This window comes from Urocitellus parryii, chromosome 11, assembly GCF_045843805.1.
Source record: "Urocitellus parryii isolate mUroPar1 chromosome 11, mUroPar1.hap1, whole genome shotgun sequence".
Lineage (NCBI taxonomy): Eukaryota > Metazoa > Chordata > Mammalia > Rodentia > Sciuridae > Urocitellus > Urocitellus parryii.
Window position 1 is genome coordinate 122,982,352 of NC_135541.1, and position 12,872 is coordinate 122,995,223.

The 12,872-nt window shown below is 53.1% G+C and overlaps 2 protein-coding genes across 2 annotated transcripts; both read left to right on the plus strand.

The window, feature by feature from the left end:
- The first annotated feature begins 671 nt into the window (after window positions 1-671).
- LOC113199818 (protein S100-A15A) lies at window positions 672-2,355 on the plus strand. Its single transcript, XM_026412926.2, has 2 exons — window positions 672-821; window positions 2,179-2,355. The coding sequence occupies exons 1-2, from the start codon at window positions 672-674 to the stop codon at window positions 2,353-2,355; spliced, it is 327 nt and encodes a 108-aa protein (XP_026268711.2).
- Window positions 2,356-9,604: 7,249 nt separating this feature from the next.
- Window positions 9,605-10,628, plus strand: S100a8 (S100 calcium binding protein A8). The gene is made up of 3 exons (XM_026412991.2): window positions 9,605-9,682; window positions 10,146-10,307; window positions 10,462-10,628. Exons 2-3 carry the CDS (start codon window positions 10,167-10,169, stop codon window positions 10,588-10,590), a joined length of 270 nt encoding a protein of 89 aa, XP_026268776.1. The 5' UTR covers window positions 9,605-9,682; window positions 10,146-10,166; the 3' UTR covers window positions 10,591-10,628.
- The last annotated feature ends 2,244 nt before the right edge of the window (window positions 10,629-12,872 follow it).

Sequence of the window (12,872 nt, forward strand, 5' to 3'; positions counted from 1 at the left end):
GACAGCTGGATCCCCCAACTGGATCTCATCTCCATCTCTGTAGGAAGTGGGGTGCAGCAGGTGACAGGCCTCCAAGGTGGGCACTGCACAGAGGTGGTGGGGGCCATGGGATTGGAGAGCTGCTGGCATGGCAGGTGCTGGAGAGGTCCACACCGCCAGGGGATGGCAGGCAAAGGTGTAGGTTCCCGTGCTGTCTGTACACTTAAGTGAGAAAGAAAACAGCAGGAACAGGCTGGGTCCCCGAGCATCTGGGTATTTGAATTTTCTGCTTGTGGAACAAAACTGTTCTTGGCAGGGACGCGGATACTGCCTTTTCAAGGATTTTAAATTTCCATTGTAAACAACGTAAACACTGTTTTGTTTCAGAGAGTCTTCAGTTCCCCCTCCTCCTTTGACAGCAGGTAACTCTTAAACTCAGGTGGTCTGGAGGGGAGGAGGACACAGTTCCTGCACCCAGGACGCCTGTCCTCTCAGTCCAAGTGAGGGGACACAGTTGTATCCTGGGATTCTGCTGGAAAGCTTCTTGCAGGGTAGTGACTTTGAGTCGGTTTGCAAGGGGCCAGGGGGAACTGCAGGGAGGACACCTGAGGCCAGGTGCTGGAACGTGGGCCCAGCTGCTGTCCCCTGCAGCCCCAGATCTGCCCCCGGTCCCAGGTGGGAGCCCAGCAGTCATGCCGGACACACCAGTGGAGGAATCCCTTTTCCAAATCATCCACTGCTACCACCAGTATGCAGCCCGCGAAGGGGACGTGGAGACCCTGACCCTGGAGGAGCTGAGGGCCCTGCTCACGGACAACGTGCCCCGCTTCATGGAGACCTTGGTGTGTGGGGTCTGGGACAAGGCGGGGATGAGGAGGGGATGGATATGGGGTTGGCCATGGGGTTGGAGGGGAGGGCTGGAAGTGAGGGGTGAGGGCCTGGGGAAGGAGCTGACTTCCAGGAGAATCTCCAACTTAGGGGGGGAAGTGAAGGAGAGCGGGGTCTGCCCAGATTCACTTCCCGCCCTTCCCTCCCCTGCCTGCCTGCCTCCCTCCAGTCCAAGGCCCTCAGACCTCACCCCCAGACTGTTCGTGTATCTTGTCTGCGAGCACAGGCCCTAAATTCTCCCCTCGTTGGCAGGCCCATCTGTCAGCGACTGCCCCCAGCCCTGGACCCCTTCTCCAGCCCTTTGAGCTCAGCTCCTTCCCCTGCCACTCTGCCCCCTGGGCCTGGGGGAGCAGGGTTCAGGCTGTGGGGGCCACCCGAGGACAGGCGGGGGTAGGAGAATTAACTCTCCCTCCCACCTCCTGCCCCCCCCCAGGGTCGCAGACCTGGACGAGCCCCGCCCACCCCAGGGGATCCTTGGGGACTGTAAGGCCCACAAGGACTTTTGTGGGTGCTACCCTCCGCCCTCTGTCCTGTCCCCTAGGGTTTCTGAACAGTCACCTCCAGAGATAGGAGATTCAACCACTGGCTCAAGGTCACTGTCATGTCCCATCCCTGCTCCTAACTGGGAAAGAGCAGAGGAGACAGTCTTGCCCTCTGTCACCTGGAGCGTACCCCTAGGCATGGGTAGGGGAGCTGGGGTGACTAGTCTTGTTTCTAGGACACTTTTCCTTTCCAGGGAAAACTCTTGGGGCTGTGCCAGGACCCCTCAGGCCCTCCATGCACGGGGCTCACAGTCCCACTTAGGCACAGGGCCCTAGAGGACAGACACCTGGGCACGGGGAGCAGGCTTGATGTGGCACAGGGGAGGGAAGCTGGGGAGAGCCCGCTCAGGGCAGGAGCCTCCAGCCGTTCTCTGGCGCCCAGCCTAGAGGTGTGATAGGGCTACAGGAGCGGAAGACGGTGGTGGGAGAGAGGCCGTGGGTCTGCCTGCAGGGATGAAGGCTGCCCACAGCCCCCTCCCCTGAGTGCTTCCCAAACGCCCCCCACGGTGTGGGGGCGCCACGCCCAGCAGCCCCTGCCACGACCCCCTTCCTCCCCGTGCCCACCTGGCCTGGCCACTGCGTCTCCTCACCGTGTCCCCTCCTCTATCAGAGCTCAGTGCTAAGGTCAGGGACGCAGCATGCGGTGTCCTAGGCAGCGTTCCCTGCAAGGCCCTTGTGGGCAGGGCACTCTGCTGTTACCTGCAGGTGGCCGAGGCCTGGTGGGCGGCTGCGTGCTTGGAGGGTGGTTGACCCTCTTGCCCCTCCTCAGGGTCGGCGGGAGCCCTACTACGTCTCGGAGTTGTTCCGGGTGGCAGACAAGAACAAGGACAACCAGGTCTGCTTTGAAGAGTTCCTCTACATCCTGGGCAAGCTGGCGAAGGATTACCACCTGCAGTACCACCGGCAGCTGTGTGCCCACCACTGTGCCCAGCATAACCTGTACTAGGGCCGCTGGAGCCTGCCTCCAGGAGGGGTGTGAGCTGGCCACGGGCCGGCGGAGAACTCTGCTGTGTGTGCAGCTCACACTCGTTTGGGGTACGAGTCTCTTCATGGTCCTGGGCACCATACACGGATGGGAGATTCAGCTTCTGCCTTCAAGAGGCCCCTGACCGATGGAGGAGGCGCAGCCCCGGAGCCCACGTGTTCTTGTTTAAGTGGGGACGCAGCCCCCGCCCCCGGCTCTCAGACTGTGAGAAGGAGGCTCTTCCTTGGGGCAGTTGACCCTCTAATGAGGAAGCCGTGCTGCCCCAGTCATGTTCCTCATGACTCTCTCCCTGGACAGAGGGGCAGAAGGGGAGCCACTGGGCAGGAGTACACTGGACCTGGTTTTTGAAGGAGTCCCTGCTCAGAATGAGAGCTTCGATGACCCTGTATATAAAGGGACAGGCCTGGGCTTGGGGAGGGACCAGGGAGGGGAGAGGAGCACATTTTAGGAGAGGGAACGGCAGTGGAGACACCTGTGGTCGCCCAGGACAACAGAAAGTGGGCCTGGAAATGAATCTCCAGGGGAATAAACCCAGCTCTGTTTGAATAGGTGGGTCTGGGGAGCCTGCCTCCCTCCCTCCCTCTCTCTCTCTCTCTCTCTCTCTCTCTCTCTCACTGGGGAACTGAACGCAGGGCCTGGCTGTGTGTGCTAGGTGAGAGTTCTACACTGAGCTGCACCCCAGGTCCAGCACAAGACCCCCGCAGTCCTGGAAGGCCCAGCTCTGGGGTTGGACTGTACCTGGGTAACGGACTCCCGAGGGGCTGTCTAAGGTGGAGGTGGTCAACACTCCCCCAGAGGTTACCTGGGGGCCCCGGGGGTAGGTCAGACAGGGGAGAGAGAGGCTGGGGAGCCATTGGGAGGCTCCTGCACGGCCTGGCCACAGGGCCATGAGGACGAGGTCAGTGGCTGTATGCAGGGAAACCAGGGGGGGCGTAGACCCAGGGGAGGTGGGGACATCGAAGCCCCAGACCTGGTGACAAACTGAGGGAGGGGGGTCCAGAAGGAGGTTGATGTTTCAGGCGTGGGTGGCAGAGGGGAACACGTGCTGGCATTCGGTGTCGGGGTGGAGGATCGTGCCTGAGGCTTTGTTCCTGTGACTCAGAGGTGGAGACGGGTTGAAGAGGACAGTCAAGTCCGGCAGAGGGCAGACTCCTGTCACAGGAAGGGACTGTCAAGCAGAGAGGACTTCCTGGAGGAGGAAAGGTCAGGTCTGGTGTTTACCAATAAAACCTGATGACGGCTGTGGTGTCCTGTCTCTGAGTTACTCGGGACTCCATGGTCCCTGACCTCTGGTAGTCCCTGACCTCTCCCAACTGAGACCTGCCCCTGCCCCATCTGGGCTGTTTCTGTCTCGCTCTCCCCTGGAGCCCGGGAATTGGAGGCAGAATTCCTCGGGGAGGGTCTCATCTGCCTTCAGGCCCCGTCGGAGCCCATCTTGGTGGGCTTCCTTTTCTGAGGATGGGTCTGGGAACTCGTGGCCTGAGCTTGTGATCAAAAGGATGGATTTAGAAAGAACGAGGGGCCACCATCGCATGCCCACCTCTGGGAAGCCTTCTGCACCCCGTTTCCCTCTGGGTCTCTCCCTATCCAGGGGCACTTTTTTAGGTTCTGAGAATTGAGACCAGGGACACTCTACCACGGAGGAGCTTCACCCCCAGCCCTTTTTATTTTGAGACTGGGTCTTGCCAAGTTGCCCAGGCTGGCTTTGAACCTGTGATCCTCTTGCTCAGGGGCATGCTCTGTTCACTGTCGTTCTGTTCCACTCTCTGTATCCCCAGACCTGACCATGAACTTGACCCCGAGTCAGCGCAGGGCTGGCTCAGCAGGTGTCAACAGGGAGGGGTCTGCTGGCTGGGGACCCACGATTTCCCCTCCTGCAGGCAGACCCCTTGGTCAAGTCCTGGTCCCGTCACAGAGACAGAGTATTCAGACCCTCAACGTCCAGGGCAGAGGCCTTGCTGCCCGTCTCACCTGGGCTCTGTGGAGGCTCTCCGGGGCTCTGAGGACTCAACAAGGGCACCGGATTGAGTCCTTTGGGCCTCCCTTCACCCCCTTTCTGGGGATTTCTCCACCACTTCTGCCTGCTCTGTCCTCACTTCCTCAGCCTGGGGATGGGCTGAGTCAGTCTGTTGGGACACATACTGGGGACTGGCTCTTTCCTGTAAACAAGGCCAGGTTCCACTCCGCTGGGTTGCCCCATGTCCCTCAGGCTAATTGCAGGTTCTGCCTTTCCCCCAACACGTTTGCCCAATTCTTGGCACCCATCTCCTGCCAGCTCAGCTCAGCCTCCTCCTCTCCCTGCAGCCCCCACGTCTACCTATCAGAGGACTCTGTGGGTGACCGTTCATGGTGTCCCGGGCCAGCCTGCACAGGATGCCACGAGGGAGCCCCCACTCATGACTACCTTTAGTCTCCTGAGCTACCTGGAGGAGGACCTCAAGCCACACCCCATGCCTCAGTTTCTCCATCTGTCACACAGGGATAATGATACCAGTGACATCCACTTTATAAGGTTGCCGGGGATATCAAGAGAGTCAGTGGATGTAAACACATTTTGAAAATATGTGACACTCTGGGATAAGGCAGTGTATGGCAGGTCATATAGGATAGTCCCTGACGAATACTATATACAATTGATGGGCTGATCACTGGTTGAAAACTTGTTCTGGTATATGGCAGAAGGGGCACTGTAGTCTGACCTAGAGGTTGATTCACCTCTTGTCAAGAGAGTTAGAGTGCATTTGGCTGATGGATTCATACGCTCTGCCTTCTTCCCCAAATGGCTAAGTGTAACGAAGGGAATTTTTGCATTGGGGAAAGAAAACACTAAAATTCAACTTTGTATTCATTTATTACCTAGAGGTGTGGAAATAAGTGGTAGGTTCTCTTCTAGAGGGTTTCCCAGTGCCAAAGACCACAAACAGGTGAATCCTAGAAACTCAGGGCCAATGTTGTGATGGAGAGGGGCTCGGGTGGCACAGAGGAGAGAAGAACTAACCCACGTATATGGGGGGTGTGTGTGCGGGGATCAGGTGGCCTCAGAACTGGGCTGGGAAGGATGAGAAGGATGTCACAAGGATGAAGAAGCCTTCCAGACAGTGTCACAGCATATCCTGAATCTCATTGTTCTGTCTCTCTGTGGACCTCGGTTTCCTTGTCTGTACAATAGAAATTGCAAAGTATGAAACTCATAGGATTATTGTGAGAGTTAGACGAAGTGATGCAAGTGAAGCACTTATAATGATTCCCTACATAGGATACAGACTCAGCAAATGTCAGCTGTGATTTTGCAATTATTTGTTTGGGTGTGCTAGGCATTGTGCTGGGTCCTGGGGTCAAGGGCAAAGATGCACAGTCTGGCTCTGGAGGGCTCACAGCATGGCTAGAGAATCAGGCACAGGTCTGGTTTAGAAAGCATGGCTCACTGCTTTCAGCACCAAACATAGTGTGTGTGTGTGTGTGTGTGTGTGTGTGTGTGTGTGTGTGTAAACCTTTTATTAAAATATAATGCATAGTAATAAGTCCCAAATTTTCAACTCTGTAAATATTTCAGGGAAATTGACACAAGTGCATTAAAATAGGTTGTATACCATGAACTAGAACTGACATATCCTTTATGATCATTAAGAACAAAAGTCTGGCTGGGCACAGTGGCACATGCCTGTAATCCCAGTGGCTCGGGAGGCTGAGGCAGAATTTCAGGTTCAAAGCCAGCCTTAGCAACTTAGCGAGATCTTAAGCAACTCAGTGAGACCCCGTTTCTAAATAAAATATAAAAAAGGGCTGGTGATGTGGCTCAGTGGCAAAGCCTCCTTGGGTTCAATCCCTGGTGCAACCTCCCTCCAAAAACAAAAACAGAAAAAAACCTGGCCGAGTATGGTGGCACATGTTTATAATCCCAGTGACACTGGAGGCCAAGGCAAGAGGATCACAAGTTTGAGGGCAGCCTGGGCAACTTAGTGAGACCTGTCTCAAAATAAAAAGGGCTGGGGATGTGCCTCAGTGGTAGAGCATCCAGTACCAAATAAAGGGAAGAGGAGGAGGAGGAGGAAATGAAAATATAGATTGGCTTATAAATCTATAAAAGGGACATTGGGACAACATAGTAATATACATATATATGTGGCCTTATAAATAGAAGATTGGGCAAATATGACATCTGGGATGATGGGACAAAATGTGCCAAGAAAAGTGTCTAAGTCATAAGTTTTTTGGCTCTATTATTAATCCTCACAAGGTAGAATTCTTTTTGTAGGTGGAAGCATTTTAAAACAACTTAAAAAATAGTTGTGACACAATATACATAACATTACATTTATCATCTCCACCGTTTTTAAGTGTACCTTTCAGTGGTATTAAAAGTACACTCACATTGTTGAACAACCAATCTCCAAACTCTTTTCATCTTGCAATACTGAAACTCTGGACCCATCAAGCAGCTTGCAAAACTGAAACTCTGGACCCATCTATTTTTCCTCCTCCCAGTCTCCAGCATTGGCCCTTCTACTTTCTGTCTCTATGGATCCAACTCCTCTAATGACCTCATATAAGTGGAGTCATACGACATCCGTCTTGTTTTGATAGGCTTATTTCACTTAGCACAATATCCTCAAGGTTCATCCATATGTTAAGATTTCTTTCTTTTTTAAAGTCTGAATAATATTCCACTGTATATGTGTATTTGTTTATCCATTCACCTGTTGATGTTCTCTTGTGTTCTCCCCTCTTGGCTCTTGTGAATTATGTTGCTATGAACGTGGGTGTACAAATATCTTTTCAAGACCTTACTTTTATTTTTTCTGGTATATACCTGGAAGTGGAATTGCTGGATCATGTGATAATCATGTTTATTTATTTACTTATTTTTTGAGAAGCCACCATACCATTTTCTTCAGAGCCGCCAAACCATTTTACATCCTCATCCACAGCACACAAGTCTTCCGACCTCCCTAGGTCTTTGCCAACCGCTGTTACTTTTTTTTTTTTTTTTCTTTTCCGTTTTCTTCTGGTGGTACTGAGAATTGAGCCCACAGCATTTTACCACTGAAATATACTTCCAAGTTCTTTTTATTTTTTATTTTTGACACAGGATCTCTCTCACTAAGTTGCCCAGGCTGGTTTTGAACTTGCGATCCTCTTGCCACAACCTTCTGAGTAGCTTGGAGTCATGGGCCACCCTCTCAGATATTTTTTTCATGATAGTATGAGGTATATCTGGTTCTGTTATTTCATTTTATTTTTTTAAGATGGACACAATATCTTTACTTTATTTTTATTTTATTTATTTTTGTGTGGTGCTGAGACTCAGACCCAGTGCCTCACGTGTGTGAGGCGAGCTCTCTACCGCTGAGCTGTCACCCCAGCTCCGTATTCTGTTCTGGTTTTGGTTTGCATTTTCCTAATGATGAGTGATTCTGAGCATATTGTTCATGTGCTTGTTGGCCATGTGTATACCTTTTGTAGAAATATCTATTTAAACCCTTAGCCCATTTTTTTTTAATGGGATTGTTTTTTTCTGTTGTTGCTGAGTTGTCTAGAGTTTTATTGTCTTCTGGATATTAACCTTTTATTGGATACATGTTTTACAAATATTTTCTCTCCTTCTGTGGGTGGAAGACCTACTCCATTTTGCATCTCTATTCATGAATCGCTCTAACTGAGGCACAGAGCAGGTAAGTAAGCGGTCCAAGGTCACACTGTGACACAATAAGTGGCCTAATAAAGCCCAGAGGGCTGGGGAGATCCCAAGGAGAGAGACTAATACCGTGTCCCTCCCCTAGGTGGCGCTGACGGCCCGGGCCCTGGGAGCCTGGTCCATATTTGATGATTAAAGGAGGTAAGGAAAGAGGGATTTTCCCTGTCAGTCACGTTCCCATCAGAACAAGTTCTAGAACTGGATCTTCTGGGGTTCCGTGTGGAATTTGTCACACCTGCCCTGGGAAACTCAGGGAAAACCCCTTCACCTTTCTGGGCCTCTGCTTCCTCACCTGTCCATCTTCCTAGTAGGCATGCTCTGAAGTCTTTAAGAATCTTCTTTTTTAAAAAAAAATTTTTGGGTTCTTCTTAGTAATGCATGACAGCAGCATCCATTTTGACAGAATTCCTCAAGCAGGGAATACGCCTTATTCTGATTCTGACCCAGCACCCCTCCTCTCCCTTCCCTTTCCCCACACCTGCTGCCCCCTTCCCTCTGTTGATCCATTTACCCATGGTTTTTTTTTTTTTGACTAATTTCTTGTGGATGGACATGATGGTGAGATTCCCTGGGGGTGTTCCTGTGTGTTCCCAGGAAAGTCACGTCAGCTTCATTCCACGGCCTCCTTTTCTCCGAGGTTCTTATGAGACAAAATGGACGTGGCTTGCACTGTAACAGGAGAATCACGCCACAGATCCTCAGCCTTGGAAGCAGGGAATGGGACTGGCCTTGTGTTAGTGGTGGGGAGGGGTCGGTCCCCCCTGAAATCTTGGAGAATTGGCCACCTCCTCCTCTCCCCTTCAGCCTGGGGTGCACCCGGCTCCTCCAAGAGCCGTCCCTCTCTCCAGCCCAGAGCTGCCTTCCTTCCTGTGGCCCAGAAGAATCACCCCAGAGAGGGGGGGAAGGCCCTGCTGGGTCCAGGCCCTGGCTCAGCGCCTTGAGGTCCCAGTGCACAGGACCTCAAGCCACCTCAGCCCCCAGAGCAGGATGGTCATGAGGGGTGCCAGCAACAGGAGAGGAACTGACCCGGCCGATGACACCACATGTCCCCACAGAGTCCCCCCACCCACCCCAAACACAGCACCCGAGAAATACCCCACCCTTCATTCCTGAAAACCAGCAGCGAGGCCCTAGGTTTTGCTTTTCTGGGGTCTTTGGGTCCCTTTGAGAGTCTGATGGAGCCACAGAGGCATGTCCCCCTGCACACACCCTCCAAGGCCCTTCCAGAGATGCGCAGACTGGCTGACAGGCGCAGCATCAGCAGCAGCAGCAGTGGCAAGGGCTCAGGAGTGAGGCTGTGGCTGCAGCCAGGCAGGGGGCTCCAGGGACCCAGGGAAGGACCTCGCCCTGGGCCTGCTGCCCTGCAAAGCCTTCCCTCCCGCTTCCCCCACCTCCCCACCCCTCTGAAATTCTGGCTGTGCCCAGTGCTTGCCACACCCACCGGGTTGGGAAACGGGAGGCTGGAGCAACTCTGCAGGGAGCTGCCTCTCTGAATGGCCCAGCCGCAGGCAGCTGGCCCAGCCTCCCCGCTATAAAGGGGAGTGGATACTCAGCGCTGGAGATCCTCTGTCCAGCCAGCTTCAGGGACATCTGGTGAGTGGTGCTGCCTGGGTTGGCCCTGCCCCGGAGGCCTCCCTTTCTGTGAGAGAGGAGGGGAAGCTCAGGGAGATCTCAGCCAAGACCTGGTACTCTTGGAGAAGAGCGCCAAGGATAAGTGGAGTCTTCCACTCTGCCAGCGGGCGAGGGAGGGCATGTTCATTTCCTAAGCAGGGACTTTTTTGACAGAGGGTGGTGCCATATGGAGGAAGGGATGGGGAGAGAGAGAGAGAGAGAGAGAGAGAGAGAGAGAGAGAGAGAGAGAGAGAGAGACCCTCCCATACCCACATCCCACCCTTTACCATCAAAGCCACGGTCACCTCCTGGTTTAATAATTTGGATGGTAGAGGCCAGGTCAAGCCATTACCTGGGGATGGAGCCCTTTGAGTGTCCCTTCCCTCTTCCATGGGCAAGTGCACCACCTCCAGCTCAGGATTCCCCATGTGGCTCCTTCCTTCAGGTGAGCAGATCCTTGGACATCATGCCGACTGATCTGGAGAAGGCCCTGGACTCCTTAATCTGTGTCTTCCACAATTACTCCCTGCCGAAGGGGAATTACCATGCCCTCTACAGGGACGACCTGAGAAAAATGCTGACTAAAGAGTGTCCTCATTACACGAAGGTGAGGAGAGGCTGCGTGTGGCTGGAGGTCTCTGCCTGGCTCTGAGGAAGCCCCCGGGGCTCACTGGTCTTCCTCGCTGCCCTCTGTAGACAGCCATGCTTTAGCTCTCTCTGAGAAATTTATCCTCTGGCTTCTCCCCCTTTGACCCTCCCAGAATAAGGATGCAGATACCTGGTTCAAGGAGTTGGACGTCAATGAAGACAATGCTGTTAACTTTGAGGAGTATCTCGTGTTGGTGATCAAGGTGGGCGTGGCAGCCCACAAAGAGTCACACAAGGAGTAGCAGAGCTGTCCCGCCCTGGGGCTGAGCCCCTGTGTATGTACCTGCAGGATAATAAAGTCACCGTACCTCAGTCCTCTCTTGGTCTCTCTCTTTTCTCTGGTGGGATGAACTTCCTGGGGGTGAAGGAAGAAGACACCCTGGTTGTTGCTACCCTCACCCCTCAAAGCCTCCAGTGCTCCCCTCCCCTCGGCTTCCTCCCCTCTCTCTCCCCAAGTTCCTCCAAGTCTCTTCTAGCTCCATGGTCCCAAGTCATTGGTTCTGGGACTTCAGGATTTAAAAAGTCCATAACACTAGAGATGATCATTTTATTAGTTCCCCTCAAATGAGTGAGTTGGGAACAGGGTGGAGTTGGGAAAACTCATACTGTTCTCCCAGTTACGTTTTAGTTTCCAGCTAAATGTCTTAGATGTGGCTCTAGGGAAACCAGCGGGATAGCTGTGTAAGCGTGTGTGTGTGTGTGTGTGTGTGTGTGTGTGTGTGTGTGTGTGAGAGAGAGAGAGAGAGAGGGAGAGGCTGAGTCTATGACCGCTGGTGGGTACTGTTTAGATTCTTGCCTTAACAGCACGAGGAGAGATCCCTGGTCCCACATCTGTAGTTTGACTTTAGGGATTTGGGGAAGATTTTCCTCCCTTTTCACTTCCAACCTCCCAACTCAATTAAATGATACAGGAATGGGCAGATAGGCTAATCCATTAATAAAATCCAACTCAAGAAATAGGTTATTCAAATGCTGCTCTGTGGGATTTTACTCTCTGGTGACCTGTGAATTATCTAGAATAAATTTCCCAACCATTCATCTGTGGATTTTTTTCCAAGGTGGGTTAAAAGGGAAGGCCAGAGAGGAACGGGTACCTTTGAGCAGAGTTGACTCTTGAGCTGGATTTCCAAGTTGTGGCTTGGAAACTTGCTGATGTCCCCGCCTGGGGGCTGGGGCACTGAGGTCAGTGATGGGGAACAGGGTGGGGAGCTGTCACCCAATCTCTAAACCAGGGTCCTTAACTCAGCCAGTCTGCGCATCTCTGGAAGGGCCTTGAAGGGTGTGTGCAGGGGGACATGCCTCTGTGGCTCCATCAGACTCTCAAAAGGACCCAAAGACCCCAGAAAGGCAAAACCTAGGGCCTGGCTGCTGGTTTTCAGGAATGAAGGGTGGGGTATTTCTCGGGTGCTGTGTTTGGGGTGGGTGGGGGGACTCTGTGGGGACATGTGGTGTCATCGGCCGGGTCAGTTCCTCTCCTGTTGCTGGCACCCCTCATGACCATCTGCTCTGGGGGCTGAGGTGGCTTGAGGTCCTGTGCACTGGGACCTCAAGGCGCTGAGCCAGGGCCTGGACCCAGCAGGGCCTTCCCCCCTCTCTGGGGTGATTCTTCTGGGCCACAGGAAGGAAGGCAGCTCTGGGCTGGAGAGAGGGAGGGCTCTTGGAGGAGCCGGTGCGCCCCAGGCTGAAGAGGAGAGGAGGAGGTGGCCAATTCTCCAGGATTTCAGGGGGGACCAACCCCTCCCCACCACTAACACAAGGCCAGTCCCATTCCCTGCTTACAAGGCTGAGGATCTGTGGCGTGATTCTCCTGTCACAGTGCAAGCCACGTCCATTTTGTCTCATAAGAACCTCGGAGAAAAGGAGGCCGTGGAATGAAGCTGACGTGACTTTCCTGGGAACACACAGGAACACCCCCAGGGAATCTCACCATCATGTCCATCCACAAGAAATTAGTCAAAAAAAAAAACATGGGTAAATGGATCAACAGAGGGAAGGGGGCAGCAGGTGTGGGGAAAGGGAAGGGAGAGGAGGGGTGCTGGGTCAGAATCAGAATAAGGCGTATTCCCTGCTTGAGGAATTCTGTCAAAATGCTGTCATGCATTACTAAGGAGAACCCATAAGTTAAAAAAATAAATTTTGAAAAGTAACTTCAGAGCATGCCTACGAGGAAGATGGGAGTGGAACTGCCCCTGGACAGGTGAGGAAGCGGAGGCCCAGAAAGGTGAAGGGATTTGCCCTGAGTTTCCCAGGGCAGGTGTGACAAATTCCGGACCGACCCCAGAGGATCCAACAGATGATTTAGGAACTTTGGCTTTTTGTTTGTAGTAAACTCAGTCATATTAAAATGCAGATGAGAGGGAAAGGTGGCAGGTTAACTCTATTCATGAAGGCTTTCATTTACCTGCCCATTTTACGATCCGGAGTGACAAGGGTTGGAAGCCAGCTGAGGTGACCATGGAGACCTGAGCCGGGTGGGAATCCAATCACAGAACGTGAAGATGGCTCCTGCCGGGTGAGTGGGAGC